This window comes from Archocentrus centrarchus, chromosome 10, assembly GCF_007364275.1.
Source record: "Archocentrus centrarchus isolate MPI-CPG fArcCen1 chromosome 10, fArcCen1, whole genome shotgun sequence".
Lineage (NCBI taxonomy): Eukaryota > Metazoa > Chordata > Actinopteri > Cichliformes > Cichlidae > Archocentrus > Archocentrus centrarchus.
In genome coordinates, this window is record NC_044355.1 from 17,008,442 (window position 1) to 17,028,739 (window position 20,298).

At 38.2% G+C, this 20,298-nt stretch overlaps 1 protein-coding gene across 3 annotated transcripts in view; it reads left to right on the forward strand.

Annotated features, from left to right (window-relative positions):
- LOC115787474 (testican-1-like) overlaps positions 1 to 20,298 on the forward strand; it is a 117,375-nt gene that overhangs the window by 56,491 nt on the left and 40,586 nt on the right. For all 3 annotated transcript variants that reach the window (XM_030740204.1, XM_030740205.1, XM_030740203.1), the window contains exons 3-4: positions 10,843 to 10,851; positions 13,186 to 13,231. In XM_030740204.1, the coding sequence (XP_030596064.1) occupies positions 10,843 to 10,851; positions 13,186 to 13,231 (55 nt within the window). The remainder of the gene's footprint in view (positions 1 to 10,842; positions 10,852 to 13,185; positions 13,232 to 20,298) is intronic.

The window sequence follows — 20,298 nt, forward strand, 5'->3', positions numbered from 1 at the left end:
TCACAGCAAGGTGTTAAGAGAATTTCATCCAGGAGCAAAAGAAAATACAGCTACAGCTTTGTTTTTCACACTGAGAGGTTATGGAAGAGTGGCAGACCATAGTAGCAAAGTAGGACTGCAGCTATTGATTATTTTAGTGATCGAGTATTCTATCAATTTTTCTATTGATTAATGGAGTAATCTGATAAGAAATACTTTTGTCATATTAACAGTTCATCTGCATATTTTAACTTCCGTACTGCAGCTTTTTCGCTGTGTGAAACAAGCAGCAGTGGATGGAGCAGCTACAAAGTTCTCTCTTTTCGTCACTTGCTGATCAGGTGGTTGGTGAAGGACCTCTTGCTGTTTCCCAATAAAGGTTTAATGGTGGTTACAGGAAAAAGCACTGCTGCTTTGGACGCCAGAAAAATGTTTCCTTTTGCTCCACCTGAGCTCGCCGTCTCAGTAACAGCTCCCCCTCGTCGCACTTGCCGCGCGTGCGCAGACAGTTGAAGTTTTTCTTTCTCAGCACAGCGAGCACAACACACACACACACACACACACACACACACACACAGAGGACAGATGATGGAAATGATGGAAATCCGTCACAGCGACGGAGAACTTTAATGCTGCTGATGTGGGTGAAACGCTTTGCTTACACAGTGACACCTGAGCTGCAGAGTTTAAACAAAGCATCGAAGCAACAAATTTGTGTCGAGGATTTTTTATAATGGGATTATTCAAGTTACTTGAGGAATTGTTGCAGCCCCATAGCAGAGGTAATACAATTCAATTTGGTTTTATTTATATACAGTAGCACCAAATCAAAACAAGGTGCTTAGTTTAATTCATCATCATCATCATTATCATCATCTAGTTTATTGTTGTATGCTTACTAAAAAAAAAAAGGATCACATAATTAGGCACCGATTTCAATTTTCAGTTTTTAAAAGCCTGGCTTGCCAATTTTGTTTTCTGGGCAATTCAGTTTTTCCTTCTCTTTGTAAGCATTATATTTAAGAGCTTACACAATCTTTAATGGAAAATGAAAGATTTCAGTCACCAGCCAGTTGATCTGTGCACCTCTGACCCTCAGTGAATACAATCTGCTCTGACATAATCACTGGCTTGTTGAAACAACATTTTCTTTAATGCGTGTCTGTTACCTGTTTCCTTGGAAAATGAAGGACAGCAGACCTGTAGCAATGTCAAGCAAATTTACCAACATGCTGTCTTATTTATTATTGATTGAACTATGTCCACCAGCTTGTATCTCCCCCAGACTTAAATCTACATTGACCTCGATATGCCTGTGGCCTACATGCTGGCTGTTCCGACAGGCAAAAGTGACTTGGAAACAGTTCATGACATGACACTTAGCTCTGGGCATGTGGAGAAAATGTCTCAATCACAAGCAAAGTCATTTAGACTTTGTGTTTTTTTTTTTTCCTTTGTCAGTTTCCTTCAGACTTTGCCTTGATCACATTCTGCTCTGTCACTGTGTTTAACACAAAACTCAAACTCAGCTTTTTCCCTTTTATCCGTGTCACTTACTGACTCTGCCAATTCTTTGGGCAGTCACTTGTTCATCCTTTTACAAACTTAGCTTTTCTTCACAAAGCTTTAAAAGTTGGCAGATGCTTTAATCAACACAAGTAGAGATGATTGAAATATAAATCTAATATTAAACAGCACCAAAATTAAATTAAACAATTGTTGCTTAAAATGTCTGTGAAATCTCAAAATATGATACTTTCCTTCATGGGAAGCTTTGCAGACATAGCATGAAAATGTCTCAGTTCCACCATTTAGTGTTCTAGTAAGCCAGTAAAGTGAGACAGTATTCAAAATACTGAGTCCACTGGAACTACAGTGTGAATATCACGTAAATTAAATACTGTATGATAACAAGGGGTAAACAATAGTATTAATCACTGTGAGGAAAGTCTGCTGGAAAATGTGCACTGCTGTCTCCATTTGTGAACAATTATTCTCAGAGTTTCTCCCTGCCTTCGAGTGAGGCCTTCGGGCGCAGTTAAATCTGTTTCTGCTCTCTGATCAGGTTCAACAACATTTCAGGTTCAACAACTTGTTCTGTCAGAGAATGCAGTTACAGCCTTTAGCACATCCTCACATCAAACTTCTTTCAACTTTTTTGGCATCAAACAGGATGCCTTTTGGATTTATGAATGTGCACATTTATAAAATGATGTGACCCTACATACATTTTTACAGTAAAATACATATTAAAAGACTAGTATCTTTATTTACAGACATTTTTTTTACTTAAAGACTTTTGTTTTCTAATAGCCAGACATTGTCAGTAATCCAGAGTGACTCTTTTTCTCTATTCATTCTTTCTGCCACTGTGCTCTGCCTTTGTTGCTCTGTTCCGGTTCTTCTCAGCAGGTATATGCAAAGAGTGCTGTTGCAGAGGGCTCCGTCATCAGTCTTCTTTGCCCTTTTTTCATTGTTACTTCAAAGTCTAGTTGTCCTCCTGTTCCTCCGAATCTACTTAGTGCTCAGTGCTTTTTTTTTTGGTTAAACGGATGCCTCTTTCCATTTTCCACCACTTCTGTCATAATTGAATCCTTTTCATGTTCAATATCCTGGAACTGAAAAAAGAAAATGGGGGAAAAAATGTTAGGAAGCTAGTTGAGGGAAATTATTTGAGGAGGAGATAAATCTGGAGAGAAGATGGCAAGATATTTTGAATAACAGACGGCTCAGTGAGGTTTTCCTCTCATTAACGTGAAATGAAAGGACTTTGAGCCATATTGTTCAGTTTCTGGATCTGAAGGGGGTAGTGCTCAGCGGCAGAAAAAAAAGGAAAAGAAGAAGAAAAAAAACAAGAGGAGAGAGGAAGACAGTTGATGAATGAGGGAAGTTGTAAAAATAGAAAGCTAAAGTGCAGTAGGGAAGCGAAGTAAGCAGAGAGAAAAGAAGTTGTTTGTCTCAGTTTAGAGGAGCTGGACTGGCTGTGAATGCATGTTATCATTGCTCAGCCAGGTCTTACATAACTTTACAGGCTGGATAGAAATCATTGTTCTAATGATGAAGCCATGTTTATTTTAGTTGAGGTGTGTGTGTGTGTGTGTGTGTGTGTGTGTGTGTGTGTGTGTGTGTGTGTGTGTGTGTGTGTGGGTGCAAATGAGGGAATGAGAGAGAAAGAGAGGCAGTAAAGTGCGAGCACCTTCCAGTAATCCAAAAGCAGGTGCAAAATTTTGTGTGTGTGTGTGTGTGTGTGTGTGTGTGTGTGTGTGTGTGTGTGTGTGTGTGTGTGTGTGTGTGTGTGTGTGTGCACGCGCGTGTGCACATGCGCGTGTGCACACATGTGGGGTAGCCTGCTGTGTCATCTTCTGAGCATCATATGTAATATTCAGTGTTATCCATGTGTTCATATGAATGAGATGCTGCCTGTCAATCTGAAGGCTGGAGACTCAAATACTGGATCGACTCCAGCGGACCTTCGCTACAGGAAAGCAAACGCCCCTCTCTGTTCTTCTTCTGTTCTGTTCTCCCTCTTTTTTGCTTCTCACTGTGTTGCCTTCTCACTCTCTGCTCCACAGCCTTCCCTCTTCCCTTCCCTGTCCATTTTTTCTCGTCATCTTTATTCTTTAGTCCTCGTCTGTTTCCTCTTCTGCTCTCCTCCTGCAAGGCATTTCATAATTGCCTTCATATTTTCTCTTCTTGCATGTGCTTTAAATCCTCAGGCAGCCCAATACATCTTTTTTTTTTTTCCTCTTCCCGTGATTATGGCTTCACTTTCTCGCACGGTCCATTTCATAGCTCCAGTACAGAAAGATCCAGCTTGAATGCATGTGCAAACAAGGGTTTTCACTTGTGGATGCTGCTATTGCGCCTTAAGAATAAACAGTTAAACTAGTTTTGTCCAAGATTTTGAAAAGCTGTGCAATATGCTACATAACATGCTGAAATGTATCCATTGATTTTCCTCTGCTTCTCCAATTAAGGGTTGTGGAGGGGGCCTGGAGTCCATCCCAGCTCTCATAGGGCACGAGGCAGGGTACACCCAAGACAGATTGCCAATCTGTCACAGGGATAACACATCGAGAGAGGCAAACATTCACACTCATGGTCATTTTAGAATCACCAATTAGCCTAACCCCATGTGTGTTTTTGGACTATGGGAGGAAGCCAGAGTACCTGGAAAGAACCAACATAGAAAGGCCACTGGCTGGATTCAGACCCAGGACCTTCTTGCTATGAAGACAGTGCTAATCACAGCACCACTGTGCCACCCTGATGAAAGTTAGATTCAGTGTAAAAAGGTTAAACCAGAGTCAAACTTTTATTTATTAAGTCATTCTCTTTTTGATTCATCTCATTAAAATTCTCACATTGGCATTTTGAACAGCACACTAACAGTGGTCCAACTAGCACACAGTCTCTGGCCCAGGTGCAAAAAAGATGCAGAAGTTAGCAAGGTTTGAAGCATGGACAAAGGCGTTAATGTTATTTTCACATAAAATGGCTTCTGTAATTGTTCAGAGACGCAACGCTGTGCTTTAACCTGTGTAAATGTGTTCATAATAACACGTCATGGTATAAGTAGTGGTGCAGTTAGTTTAGGGTTTACTAATTTCACTTAGTTCAGCCAAAACTGCATGGCTGAAATGGTTTGAGTGCTGGTCATAACATTAATAGTATAGATTTAACTCAAAGTCAGTTTTTAGTACTTAGAAAATAGAGCCCGATGGCTGATATCTGTATTTGTCTTAAAATTCCTGTATTGTAGGGCTCTGTTCAAAAATGTATAATCCAACTAGTAGTGTGTTACAGCTAATTAGTTTACATATTAAATCATCACTGTTGTGATAATGACCCAAAAGGCTTCATAAGCCCTTATAATCATTTTACCTTCAGTCTTATGGCTGTAACTGCTCTTGAGGCTCTGTAAATTGCTAATGGAAGGTCGTGTAACATTTTAAGTGTTGAGATTTTATTTTTTTTGGTTCATTTGTTTTGGTGACTTTTGGCATAATTAATAGAGTGGCAAAATGGTCGTATTGACTTTAAAATGTTAAATAATTATATCTATAACAAGAACTATTTGTCCTTCTAATAACTGCAGCATTTCTTTCTGTGAACGGGCTCATCAGTTACACAATTTCTCACTCTAAATGGGTGTGTTGCTTTTCCAAATGGGTGCATGCAGTATCTAAAATATTGGTAAAGCAAAGCCACCGGTCCAATTCAGCATTCCTCACTTCTGCAGAGGCTCAACAGTACAGTAATCTGACGCAGTGTATCGCTGAAATCCGCTCACTGCTCTGTGCTATCTGTTCACAAAGCTCATGTATCAGCTTCACAAGGCACTGATCAGATCCCAGATCAGTCCTTGTCTATAAGTAGAATGTAGCCTAAGGAAAAGAGCAGAGGCTTGGTGGAGAGGGAAGGAAGATGAGGTGTGTGTGTGTGTGTGTGTTTGTGTGTGTGTGTGTGTTTGTGTGTGTGTGTGTGTGTGTGTGGGGGGGGGGGGATTAGAGACCATAGGGAAAAAGATGAGGGTGGAAGGAATTCGGCAAGGTTCCAGAGCCATGAATAAAATGCATAAAGTACACACTAAATTTTTAATGCTGTTTAGTTTCCACTGAGAGGCCAGATTTGCATCCTCATCCCCTGATTATGACATCTTCAGTCAGCACTCCAGGCTTGGCTTTGCCCATTTTAATGTTAATGTGAGTGTTTGCACAAATTCACTATTACCCACTTGTGAGTATAGGCGCGCACACACACACACTCTTTCAGAGAAGGTTATTTCTGCTGAGAGAAGCTAATCGGGCTGAATCCATTCCCGCTTTGGTTCCTTCTGTGAATTGATTTGGTTCCTTCTGTCCCTTTTCTTGTCACAGACTTCCTAAGGGATCTCATATCAGATGATATGAGGCACATCACATTAAAGTGAGAAAAAGAAAATGAGCTGACCTGGTGAAGTCCTACTAGACTGACTGTGAGGTCATCATAAAAATGAAAGTCTCTTTCAGATCTTCCTCAAAAGCAAAACAAAAGCACTTATTTGTTTATATGGCTTTAAAAGTTCATGCTTACAATGACAGCATACAGGCATTTCATAAATGGCCTGGGGGGGGGGGGGGGGGGTGTAATTCATTCATTAAGTGAAAAAAAGCAATCCAAACCTACCTGGTCCTCTGTGAAGAAGTTATTAAATTAGTTGTGATTAACCACATTTTTTGGAAAGCTGAGTTCAGTTTCACTGGCCACACCCAGGCCTGATCACTGCCAGATCTGTTGAATCAAGAAATCACTTAAATAAAACCTGACAAAGTGAAGTAGGTTAAAAGAACTCAAAAAGCAACACATCATGCCACGATCTAAAGAAACAGCTGAGAAACAAAGTCACTGACATCTATCAGTGTGGGACTCCAGTGAACCACGGTGAGCGCCATTATCCACAAATGGCAAAAACTTTGAACAGTGATGAACATTCCCAGGAGTGACCAGCCTACCACAATTAGTCTAAGAGCACATCGACAACTCATCCAGGAGGTCACAAAAGAACCCAGAACAACATCTAAACTGCAGTAAGCTGCTTTGCTGCTTCAGGATCTGGACAATTTGCCGTAACTGATGGAACCAGAAAATCCTGAAGGAGAATGTTCGGCCATCAGTTCATGCCCTGAAACGCAAGCAAACTTGGTTTATGTAGCAGGACAATGATCCGAAACACAGTTGCAAGTCCACCTCTGAATGGCTCAAAAAAAACAAAATGAAGGTTTTGGACTGGCCTATTTAAAGTCTGGGCTTAATTGAGATGCTTTGGCATGACCTTAAACAGGTGGAAAACCCTCCAGTGTGGCTCAATTAAAACAATTCTGCAGAGAAGAGCGGGCCAGAATTCCTTCACAGTGATGTGAAAGACTCATTGCTAGTTATTGGAAACACTTGATTGCAGTTCGTGCTGCCAAGAGTGGCATAACCATTTATTAGGTTTAGGGGCCAATTACTTTTTCACATAGAGCCAGGTAGGTTTAGATAACTTTTTTCCCTTAATAAATGAAATCATCATTTAATAAAAACTACATTTGTATTTACTCTGGTTAGCTTTATCAACATTTTTGGTACTGGAGGCTTTGCCGTTGTTATTTCCTAAAGTGATGCGTTTACACGGAGACGTTTCAGAAACGAGCTCTGTTTTACACTAACACGCAAAATGCTGAAACCACTGCAGTTCCTCTTGCCAGGCCATCAGCTGGCAGTGTGGATATAGGAGCCTCAACCATAGTGTGCATGTGTGAGTGCCCCTGTTTCCAAAAAGCATCGTTTTCATGCCGTTCTCATGTAAACGGGACGCCGGAACGCATCAAAACTGTGCTGTTTCATTTTGAAACGGTGTCGTGTAAACCTCAGTCGGCCTACACAGATCAAGTCGGGCTGCATACCATGACTGTAAATGAGTTTGACACCTCTGGTGTAGAATAAACATTTGGGGGTACTGTGGCACTGAAAACTAAGTCAGCAGCCCATTGTGACTTCATGATTGTACAATAACCAATGTAATAAAATAGCATTGACAAAGAAGCTTAGTTTATTGTGGAATGGTTGGAAGATGCACTTAATAAGATGTCTGATACAAATCTGTGTCACATTGATGAAACAACTCTATATAAGCATGTTTACCATCACGTTGCCAAGGGTCAGGTGGGGTGATCTGCCAGGGGAATTTCCTTTGCTTCCAAAATCCTGTAGAGAGACTGCTTAAACTGCAGTTCTGCAGGAAATGTACAGTGCTGCTTTCTGACAAACATATAAGTGTTTACATGACACTTTGGTTTCTCAATAATCCATTTGGTATATTCAAAATGAGAAACTAGGATGAGATCCTTCATTTCCTGAAACCAGGATATTGTTTACAAGTACAGACACACAACATTGATCACTGGCTACTAATTAATAATTATAATAAAATTTATATAAATTATTAATTATGTTTCTTTAAAAAAAAAAACTTATTTCTGACTCAAAATCCGACTTAGAGATGGGGCCCAGAATGAGCACAGCACAGCCATGTAAGCTTAAGCATATGTATTGTATACAGTACATATGTCTTTACACTGTACAGACTCCTTTGACTTTTTTAAAAAGCAGCTGAAAACATTTTTATACAGACAAGCTTTTAAATAACTTGTTATGCTCTATTCTATTGTTTTATATTGTCATACTATCTGTGATAAGTGCTATATAAATAAATTTTACTTACTTACAGTATGCTGATTCATTGTTTTCAGTATATCCAGTGCATTGCCTCACTGGTGTGATGCCCCTTGTCTTCCCCTGGGAAGGCTGTTCAATCACTGCTGCTAAATTTTAATGTATCCTTTAGCTGCTAAACAGCAATGTTTAATAAAACTACTCACTGCAACTCGAAGGTGTTTGCACACAGGCATGTAGTCAGTAACTATAATTAAAATAGAGGCGGTTGATAAACTGCGGTATGAACAGGTGTATAATAAAAGAATTCCATTTTCAGTGACAGCTGTTATACTACATTTTTTAATTGATTTTTAATTGAATGCTCTGAAAAAAGAATTAAGCAGATCCATTTGTGTGTGTGTGTGTGTGTGTGTGTGTGTGTGTGTGTGTGTGTGTGTGTGTGTGTGTGTGTGTGTGTGTGTGTGTGTGTGTGTCTCCTGCAGTGTTCACAAGTTTGGACAGACATGGTTAACAGAATTTTTAGTGACACTCACTACTGAAAGTTCCAGCATCACCTCCAACAAAGACGATATGATAATAACGACACAGTTTTATGTCCTTGTAATCACTTTAAAGGGTTTGAATGACATTGGGGCAGTGTCGCAGCGAGCTAAACAGCCAGTTAATGCTTTTGAGATGAGCACAATAAAATATTAATGGGGGTCTTGGGCAAGGAAAGGTCATCCCTGTGACTAAAGCTGAATAATAAGAGAGCTAGTAGCAACAATGTGAACCTGAAGTAACACCAACCAGAAAACAATGGAGGCTCTTCTCAGGCTTTACTGGATACAGTCAGAGCTGTTATCTGATGCGAACACCTGACACTATTTCTCTTTTTTTAAGTTGCAGGTAAAAATTAATTCACTTGAACATACCAAGGAGTTACAAATTTTAGATGGTACAGAAATCCACAAGAAAAAAAAAATATGCTGATTCCACAATAGCTTCAGAAATACCAACACTACAGTGATATAGACTGGAAATGACCCATTCTACAGAGGATCTTGAAGGGACTGTAATCCATCATGGTTAGTCATAAAGAGCTGCTGTGGGGTTTGTGCATATAAGTAGAAGAAACGTAAACACTGGGACTTTAACTAGACTAAGAATATAATACATAGGCAGATAGCAGCAACATTCAAATGTATTCAGTTGAATGAAAACATTTTGATGTTTTCATTCAACTTTAGGTGATCTTTGGGGAAAGAAGGAATCAACAAATAAACTTTTCTTTTTTCAATTTTTTTTTTCTGTCTGAGTTTAACTTATTATGCTTACTTACATTCTACAGTCTATGATTGAATCTAGCTGTCCTTATTGGTCTGACCATCTGTTTCCATGCATTAAAATATGTCCAGCAAGATGTCCAGCTGGGGAGAAACATTGTGTAAGTGGATTCTGCTTATGATAAAACTAGTGAGTCAACAGCACTGCTAACACAGGCTGCCAGCAAACCATGAAAACAGTCATCATTTCACCATAATACATTCTTTTGCTGCCCAGCAACTGCTGTTAGTCAGAGAGCAGTTTGGGCACCGATCCTTATGTCTAGAGTCTCTCTCTCCTATGTTTTTACCCTTCCAGAAGTCTCAATCCACTCGAAAAGGTTGTTAGAAGAATCCGAAGAATGGCAACCAGTTCTCCATCTCCTTCTGTGTGGTTAATCGTAGCCAGAGAGGGCCAACTTTTGTTTAGTGAATGAAAAAAAAAGTATAGGAATGCCCAACCTTGGTGTGGTACCCTTTGGGTTGGTTAGTTGATCAGCTCACTTAACGCCTCTTGCGTCCTCTTCACCCAGTGCTTGCTACACTAATCTCCTGCAGCAGGATCTTATATCCACGCTCAGCGTAGTTGGCAACACATCTTTTCCCAGGAGCTTGTACCCATTTACCCAAGTTACATAGTGCCAGAACAGGCAGGCATGGCTTCCATAGAGATGACATTTAGCCTATTAAAAGTCAGTGTGTCATCATGATGATTATGAAGCTGTTATTTTGTACAGTAACATGGTTACATATTATTGCTTTGACTGGCCCGAGTTTTAGGAATGCACCACATTTCAAAGCTGCTGCTGCTGTTGTCGCTTTAGCTGTTTTTTCCTCAGTCAGGATGGGATTTATCTACTGCATCAATTAGTTAATGGGCATTTTTCATTTACAGATTAGACACAGATTATAACAGTAAACCTTTTGTTTAGTCGTCTGTTCCTGACAGTTTTACATTTTACTTTTTTTTATATGGTAAAAAAAAAAACAAACAGTAAAATAATTTGCCGCCTCCCTCTCCCTCCCTCGCTTTTGTCTCTCTTTTCCTTTATGCTGTGCTGCTACTCTGCGTGTACAATTTGGCCTCAATGTGTTTCAAATTACATGCCACATCAAATAAGGCTATCTCATAATGCTGCGAGCACAAGTGCAAGTGTGTGTACGTGTGGGTCCTTGGGTATTCCACCACCTTCAGATTCGTATTAAATGAAAGTCTAGAGTTCAACTCAGTATTCAGAATGAGTAATATAGGGTTGTAATACATCTGATAGACATAGCATACTGTGCCATTATCACTGACCTTTCTTTCTTTTCTTCTCCCTCCCTTCTGCTCCTTTCTGTCCTCTGCAATCATCTAAAGGAAGCAGAGGTAAGTATTGTCATTGTATTTGTAACTTCATATTATTGTGAATCCTACTGCAGTACTTTCCTAGAAGGTTTTAATGTACTTACAAACTGCTGAATAGGTGTTGCTGATTTAATTGCACAGCAGGTCAGGTGGCTAGTCAGGCGTAGCATGGTATAGTTCAGCATATTAAAATCTAGCTGTTGTGCTTGTGTCGGTTTCACACTCTCAAGCAAGTTTACTATTCTCTCCTAAGTTTAAAAAAATGAACTAAACTAAATTTGAATTTGCTTCTCTGGAAGCATTCATCTGTGTCATAGTGATGGAAAATAAATCAGTTTGCCCAATGGGATGTGTGGACAGGGTATACACATGCTGTATACTCATTACATCCAAGACTTAAGAATATTTTTGTCCAGTTTGCTTCAGGAGCATTATAGAGGCTGGGTATAGATTCTGGATTATATGGGGCATCTGTGTTCATCCCATGATGTTGGATAAGGCTGAGGGTAGGAGTGCTATGAAATAAAAACAGGAAAAAGTATTATTTTGAATAAAAATAGGATCCCATAACAGTCTTAAGTATGTAAGTGGATGTAATTTATTAGTATGATTGCATGTTTGTGTATATAAATATACAGTGCGTGTGTGTGTGTCTGTGTGTGTATATATATATATATATATATATATATATATATATATATATATATATATATATATATACATAATATTTATTTATTTTAATTGCAAATCTGAAAAAAACTCTATGCATATCTGACTGAATGAGGAGAGAGCATCTGTAATGTGGGCCAGTTGATGGCATGCTCAACAGTGAAGACACTATTAATGCTGATACAGAGCAGGAGAGATGCACATAAAATAAGAAAAAATGATGTGAGGACGTGAGTTAAGTAAGGCCCTAAGGGAGACGCTAATTAGGTTTCATCTCCTGATTTCAAACTTCAGTGTTGGCTCAAGTGTTGCTGGTTGTCATTTATAGAACAAGGACTGTATGAGTGGGTCAACTGTCCATTTTCTCTGGACCGTTCCATATTACTGCCTAATTTAGTCACTCTCACTTTCTTTCATGCTCTGAATCTCTCTCTGTAACTCAGTAACTCAATAATAAAGGAGATAGAGATCCTGTTTTCAGACCCAGCAGGTTCACAAATGTCACTGACACAGACTCACTTCCTGCTGACACACATATGGTTCACCGAGGGAAATAGTTCAGGAGCCACTACATAAGTCTGTGTGCATGTATGTGTGTGTATTAGTGGGTATATGTAATATTATTGTCTCTATTATTAAAGATAAAACCAAATCTGATAGCAGTTACATCACCTCACTGACATCGCCTTTTTTTTTTGTTTGTTTGTTAGCACGATATAAACATTTCATAAATAGGACCAGCATGCTCTTGTATCTACGAGCACATATAAATGTGTAAGTCATATGCTGAAAATTAAAACATAAAGTGTTTGCCAAAATTCAGCCCCCTTCAACTGTAAACATTCAGGCAGGCTCATACTAATTTACACTTCATGGATTATTTGATCGATAAGTTTTAACCACTTCAGAAAACAGTAGTCTGCTGAAACATCTACTACACACACACACAAAACACGTCGCTTACACCACTTCTGCTGTCATCCCTATGTTAGACTATTCTTTGCTGAAGTGTTAACCACATTTGTCACCTATGTGATACCCATATGACACTAAACAAAGTTGCCCGTTCTTTTCACAGTGGGCTCATTACTTTAATTGCTTTACACAGCAGAAGATGTCACTAAGTAGGGACTCTGCTCTTAATGCAGTCGATGACTCAGATAGAATTTGGCTTAACAAATCCAAATCCCTTCTCAAGTCCCTTCTCTTAGCTAAATGAAGCTAGTTATTATTTATTTGAATATTTTCAGTTGATGAGGCCTTATCTTTACCTATGGAGTAAACCGTATTGGAACAAGGAAAAAATGTGCTGTTCAAATATGGTTATGAAAATCCCACCAGTGTTAAAATTTTTAGCCTCTGTTAATGCTGTGCTACTTTGTCACCTCTTTAGAGCATGTAACCTTATTTACTCGCCAGTGTTTCTATTGCAGGTTTCTGTTTACATTTGTGCCCTATTTTTTTATCCAAACAAGCTCATATCTCACATTATCTTTACATTTTCTATTGAAATCAAAACACGAGTATAAAAGAGCAAAAAAGAAAGAGAAGAATGCAAACAGAATTTCTCAGTATTTACATTTTGTATTTGGCCTGTTCACTTTCTGTTCTTCAAAATAATCTCATAATGCTCTCCACATGGTTATTATTTCTTAACCCAGTTTCTTGTGCTGTGTTTCCGCTCAGGACGACTACTTCAAAAGCTGGGCTCCTGCAAAGTCTCTCGATCAAGGTGAGTTTTGCTGTTCGTGTGTGACTATGAAATTATGGGTAAGTATAGAATATTTCATTACTGCTTAGAGTACCAACCAAAATGGGTCTTTTTTACACTAGTAAATTATTGAAAATTCAGAAGTCTTGTGACTTGTCCAAATTCAACTTAGCAAACCCTGTTCTCAAAGAGCATGTTCTGCCATGTTCTTTGAGAGAGAAGACACTTAGTCGTGACAGCCCTCCCAAACAAGCAATACTTGTTCTGTCTTTTTCTAGTTATACTGTCATGAGTCTGAGTCTCATTTTAATTTATTGGTGGTTATAAATGCTGATACAGACAGATCAGCAATTAGCCGTAAATACCATATTTATCTCTATTAACTCCTGGTATACAGTAAGGTTATGTATGTGGCATGTTTTTATTTGCATGTTTCATTAGCCTATTAATATGTGTTGTGAAGCACTATAAGCAAAGTAAATCAGAATGAAACACTTTGTTTTTTTGTTTACAAATGAGCTAATTAACTGATCACACACAGTAGAGTAACCGGGGATCAGGGCAGGTGTGGCAAACAACGCAGGTCAGACTAATCAAGCCAAAGCAGACAATTAACAAGGACAGAAAATTACCAAAGAAGGTAAAACTGACATCAATAGACAAGAGCCAATTATTAAAAATAAAACAGGAAATAACTTCAACTGAAACATATTCCAAAAAGCACAATACCATATATAGACAGTATATTAAATATCTTTACAAATCATGAATTAAAATTGAATGTCATAAAGAGGTGGAACAAATTCAAAACCAGAAACTTTAAAGTGTTTTAAACCAATAACTTAGTTCACTCTTTCATATCGCACCAGTGTTAAAATATAGATAAAAGTTTACCGTGTGACTTCCCTTTTAATGTTGACATCACATTTACATATTACATCTGTAATTTAATGGTACAGTTTTCCAGTGAATATGTTAGAAGGTCTCGAAATGATCTAATTGCACTGTTGAGTGAGTTGCTGCCAAAAAAACCAATAATCTCTCTTATGTAATACTCTTATTGTGCAGACAAAAAGCCCTTTAGTTTATGTGTACTCATCTTTCTTTTGTCTTCTAAAAGAAAGCCTCCATAACGTAATTTGGAAATTTTAAGGATGAAGAGGATGAGGGCATCTAAAGTGGTGTCTTATTGTTAACATTATGGTAATTCTGCTGTTCTGCCAAATGTTGCTTCTTCTGCACTGCACATGCTGCTTATGGGCCAGTATGGAAATAATGCCAAGTCCACTTTATCACTCACACTCAAGTGTGTAATGCTCTTAGACCCCCAGTAACTCTTGACTAACCTCAGTTATTACAAATACTAACACACTTTCATTCACGCTCACAGTCTTGCCTTACTTACGTATGCACACACACACAAACTGAGGCAGTTTGTGGGGTTAATTGGACGGCAGTTTTTTGAACAGCACACCAGAAATCTTGCTACCACTGAGCTTGTTCTGTTCTGTGCTTGCTTGGTTTTGCATATGTAGCACAGTAACGGCAACTCTTCAGGGAAAGACTTGCTGAGCAGGTTTATCTGGGCCAGCTCCTCATGGATACCGAGCCTAATGAGAACAGCCTCGCCTCAGTGCATCAAATTCTGGTGTTAGTCTAGTTTCTCAAAGATAAGTAAAAACAAAAGGTAAACAGATCTTCATTCTCTGAACCAGGGACTGAGTAAATTCTATGTTATGGAAAAATTCTCTGTGCCAAAATTTAGGAGGAGCAAGGCCACATTTAGGTGCTAAAAGAAGTACATACGTGGCAAAATGTTACAACAAAACAAAAATGTCGCTGTAGTGCAACATTGGTGTCACATTTCTTTCTATACCTGGAGGCACTGGTTTGATGTAACCTCTCATAGGATCCAGTATTGATGTTGTCAGCTGTACATTGTTTATTTGCAACATCTTTCACCAAATTAGGCCAGAGACCAAGCACAATAAACACAAGAGTGCTTCATTTGTCATTTCATTGGTGCTGACAGAGAATACCTAAAGAGCAAGAACACTCACTGCACTGGCAAACTAAGCAATTCAGCAGCTGTGTGGTTATGCATTCACATTCAGGCAAGATGTTACCTTTTACTTGGTAGCATTTGGTTCCTGGTGATTAAAACATTGTTTGTTTGTTTTTTTATATGTCAAGCCATATATTTACTCTTGACTGAGAGGAACCAAAAGACAGCGATACAACAACAAAGCCCAAGATGTCATTCTCCTTTAATTGTGATGAGTCAGTAAAGCTCACTGACTACAACATTCATGTCTTTCAACATTTTCACATCAAACTGCCCACTCCATGCATGCGAGTCATTGTGGTGGGAGATAGCAATGTGACATCTGTGCATTTCTCTGGAGACTCGTTCAGTGTGGCTGAAGCAAAGGTCAGATTCATGCCAATTAAATACTGCACATACGTTTTTTTGCCATATCATTTCTCCTGCAGCGCTGCACTTCAGCTGCAACATGACTGCTCCCCTGCTGCAGAGTTTAAAACAGCCTGCCCTTTCTGCGCTCCTTCAAACTGTACTCTGCAGTTACTCCCACATAAACAGCACAGCTGGGAGTAATGGATGGCTAAATGATTAGGCAGCAAATAAGCATGAGGAATCAATCTAACAATCTGGTCCTCTTTTGGGAACATTTGCTGTTATCGTGTGTCTGAATTTCTTCTTCAGTCAGTCCCATTTTTACCCAGCTGATACTGCAGGCATTTCATTCCTAACTGTAAACTTCACCTTTAGACCCTATCAGTGGATTTTGAACTATTCATGATGTAAACAGTTTAACAAAACTGGCTCATCAACCATCTATAATTTTTTTAATGGCTTCAAAAATCAGTATCTTAATTAGCATTCGGAGCCATTTTGGTCATCCTGCAAGCTTTAAATATAGAATTTAAGTTGTCTAAATCAAAAGGTAGACATCTACACAAGACAGAGTGAATGTAAAGATCCACTGCAATAAGAATATGTAGAAAAGGATTAACTCTTATATAATCTAATGTGTGGTCAGATTTCTAATGATACTGAAATGGCGTGCAATCACAGCACTTGATTGGAGGTCAGTACAACAAAAACAATTGTGTGCACCTGCTAGTTTCAGTTTGACTAATGAGTCACTGGTCGTCCTTGGAGACTAATCAGCAGCAGGAAGGTTGATTGGGGCAAAATCCACTCCCTGATGAATCACTCTGCAATTAATGTTCACCTCTGTAGGATGGGTAGCATGGATGAAATTAGTGTTATCACAAATGGCTTGTTGGTAATGCTGAGTGATCACATCCACCGGTGGTGAATCTATTTTCCAGACATATCATTCCTCATGATGTCCAGCAGTTGAGTAGCTTGTTTTTGCAGTGAACATGTGTTTGAATTCAAATTACACCTGCTAATTTCAAAAACCATCAAAATCAGTTACTAGAATTAGGATGGGACTGCATTGTTGACAAATTTTGCATGCAGTCCTGTTAACATCTGTCTGTTTTCCTGTTTGGTGATGGTAATTTTTTTTTTGTCTTTTGCATTTATACAATAATAGTGTGATTTTTTTTCTGCATTTTTTTTTTTCTGTTATTGATGGTTTTGCTTGAAAAAAGCTTATCGGCATTGGAGACTTAAAGACGCATTATGCAACATGCTCTCAATAGCTCTCTTGTAATTACTTAAATGGCTTAAAGGGTGTATTCACAGAATAATGGATGATACTCTCCTCCTATCAAACATCAGTTTTACCAGCCTCACCATACTTGGAAATTTAAGTAATTTATTTATTTATTTTATTTTAGGCAGTTAAAAAGACCACTGATACAGAAACCTAAAATGTCACAATCCTTCCTGGGTCCCTCTTACATCTGCCCAGATGGAACAATAATTTGAAGTACATGAACTGGTTTCCATGGTGACAGTACATTGATCTGCCTGGTTTCTCGTCATGGATGGTTAAACTGTTTTGGCCACTTTACATATTTAAAAAAAAAAATGGTGTTCAATTAAGGATGCAGTGGCACAGCCCTAGAGACCAGTGACTGACTCCCTGGCAATTGTGAAAATGTGTATTCCCCAACTGACTGGTGAGTAGATGCTGGAGGTTGCTGGTAGCAGATAGGTGAAATTCATCTCCACGAGGTAGACGGTGCTGCATTGAAAACCTTGCGATTCCTTTGGTCACTGGAAGGTTGGCGTGGCTGCCCATAGTTTTTTATAGAAGATGCACTTGTCTGCAAACACTTGCCAACTACTCACCAAGCAGTAGTGCAACTTTGAAAAGTGCAACACGAACTGGAAATGGAGAAGGTGCACCTTCTTCATAAAAGTTGCACCTTTTGAAACTTGTTGGTTCCAGTGGTGCAACTTTTATTTTAAAGGCAATTTTTTTTTCTCTGTTTACAGTTTGCATTGCACATTTTCAAGTTTCCCTACCATTTGGAAAGTAGTTGGCAAGTGTTTGCAGACAAGTCCCCATCTTTCCTGCGAACCACAGATGACTTCAGCAATCTACTAGTGACCAAATCAATTACATGGAAGTTGTAATATACCTCTTTGCAACTAATTTCACTGAATCAAACAGTTTCTCAAATCAAACTTGTTTCTAGCTTTAAATCCATTGTTTGTAGGTGTTTACTACTTCACTGGAGGTTTTAGCAATGCAAATTTGGAAATAATTAAATAAAAGATACCCATTTTTTTCTGCAGGTAGAATGGCTTTCATTCTGTGGCTAGTTTTTGATTTGTTAACCTGTCATGTATAAATCCATTTGTTAATTGGCTTGATAATATGGCTGGTAATAGCCTGTAGCTAAAAGTAAACATTCAGCTCGAAAAATCTCAAAATATTTCCACAAAGATTGAAGTAGTCACAAACTTAACTTCCTGTTTATTGCTGACAGGCAGTTTACTAAACCAGCCAAAATCTGCCTTTTCTGCTTCTCTCTTCTACCTTTTCTTTAAACGTTTCCTTCATTTGATCAAAATTGTCTCTTCCGGTTCATTTGTTCTTGTTCATATTTTCAGGATGCCATTTTTTCACTTAATAGTCCTCTGTAGCTGCTCATCCTTTCTGCGCTTTTTTTTTAAAATTATTTCTGACGTATTGAGTTCATCACATGGAAATTACATAATGATGAACAATGGCTAACTGTTAATCAACATACCACAGTGTCGTAAATATGCGCATAGAGTGAAAGTCTGTGAGAGTTCATTTTTGGCTTTTTTCATGCAGATTTAATTAAGTTTTTAAGATGTTTGGTTACTATTCTTATACTGTTCTACATGAGCTGTATTCATGACTCTGCTCTCTTTTATCAGTTTTTTAGTGCATTCATTTTTAGTCACAGTCATAAAGGATAATGTGACCAGCTCTGAATGGATATTTTCCAGCTTTAGTTCTTTTTTTTTTTTTTTTGCTAGATTTTTATGTGAAATAAATAAATATATATATATATATATATATATATATATATATATATATATATATATATATATATATTTATATATATATATATATATATATATATATGTATATATGTATATATATGTATATATATGTATATATGTATATATATGTATATATGTATATATATATATATATATATATATATTTTATTTTTTTATTTATTTATTTTTTTTGTCAACACATAAAGTTGAGTTGTTAACAGTTAAAGACGATAATGTCTGAATTTTCATGAAAATTGTACTCTGAATGAGAAATACAAAATATCAATTTGTATAATAAATAATAGTGTTCTGGTTAAGTGCACATAGCATGGGATTGAAAGATAGGAATTATTTTTTTAAAAACTCTATTGTCAATGCGCAGTTTGTGCAATACTACAACTAAATTGGAATACTGTCCTACATCAGTGCTAAAAGAAAGACAAGCAGTAATCACAATAAATAACATATACAGAATAAAATATACAATATGCGCAAAGATTAAAATATATGTGCAGAAATAAAAGGAGCTAATCAGATCATGTATGTGCACTGATTAGAGCTATTGCCCTGTTTTAAAAGCTGCCCTGAGTCTATTTGTCTATGACCTCAGCGGCCTGAATCTCCTGCCAGAGGGCAGCAGCTTAAACACCCGGTGTCCTGGGTGTGTGCAGTCCAGCAAGATGCTGCGTGCCCTTTTGAGACAGCAGGTGCTGTAGAGGTCCTTCAGGGAGGAAGGACGTGGCCAGTGATTTTCTGGTCGATGTTATTTATGACCCTTTCTAGTGCCTTCTTTTATGCCATCATGCAGCTTGAGAAACCACACAGAAATTTGCAATTAAATGTCTCCTAAAAGCAAAATTTGTAGAAATCCCACATAGCAGTTAAATGTTACAACCCTTCCTGTCTCCCTCTTGCATGTGCCCAGATAATTTGCTGTGCATGAATTTGTTTCCATGGTGACAGTTCGTTGACCTGCCTGTTTTCTAGTCATGGACGGTTAAAAACTATTTGGCCTCTTTACGTGTTGCACTTAATACTGAATTCTACAGCTCTCTGAGGAGGTAGGGTTGTGTGGGTTACACTGGCCGGAGTCCCAGACAGCTCAGCTTATCCTGTAGGTGGATTACATAGACATCTGCTGTACTCACATCAGGGCTTATGTTTCATAGTGTGCCAGAACTGCCCCAAAATGGCCCAGGAACAATCAGGAAGAAGCTATCGAATTTAGAAAAAGATAAATGTTTTACCACAGCAGCTGAAGCTTCATGTCATTAAAACTACAGAAACAATTTGCTAGAATACTCTCAACTTTTAATCAAATTTTAATTACAACTGAGAAAATTCCATCACATGAAAAATTTGATTCTGGTAAAAATGTATTCTTGTGCCTAACAGAAACAAGGCGCTTCTGATTTGGAAAGGATTTGAACCTTTTGTAAAAGTATAGGTGAATTGTTTCTCCTCTGAGTCTGCTCGTAGAAAACTTTTCCCTAAAGAGGCTCAGTGGTCACTTGCCAAGAATTCCAGCCATTCTTTTGACAACTGCTTCATTCAGTCCTTCAACACAATATACTGAGTGCAGATTGGATGCTACATTGGGTGATTT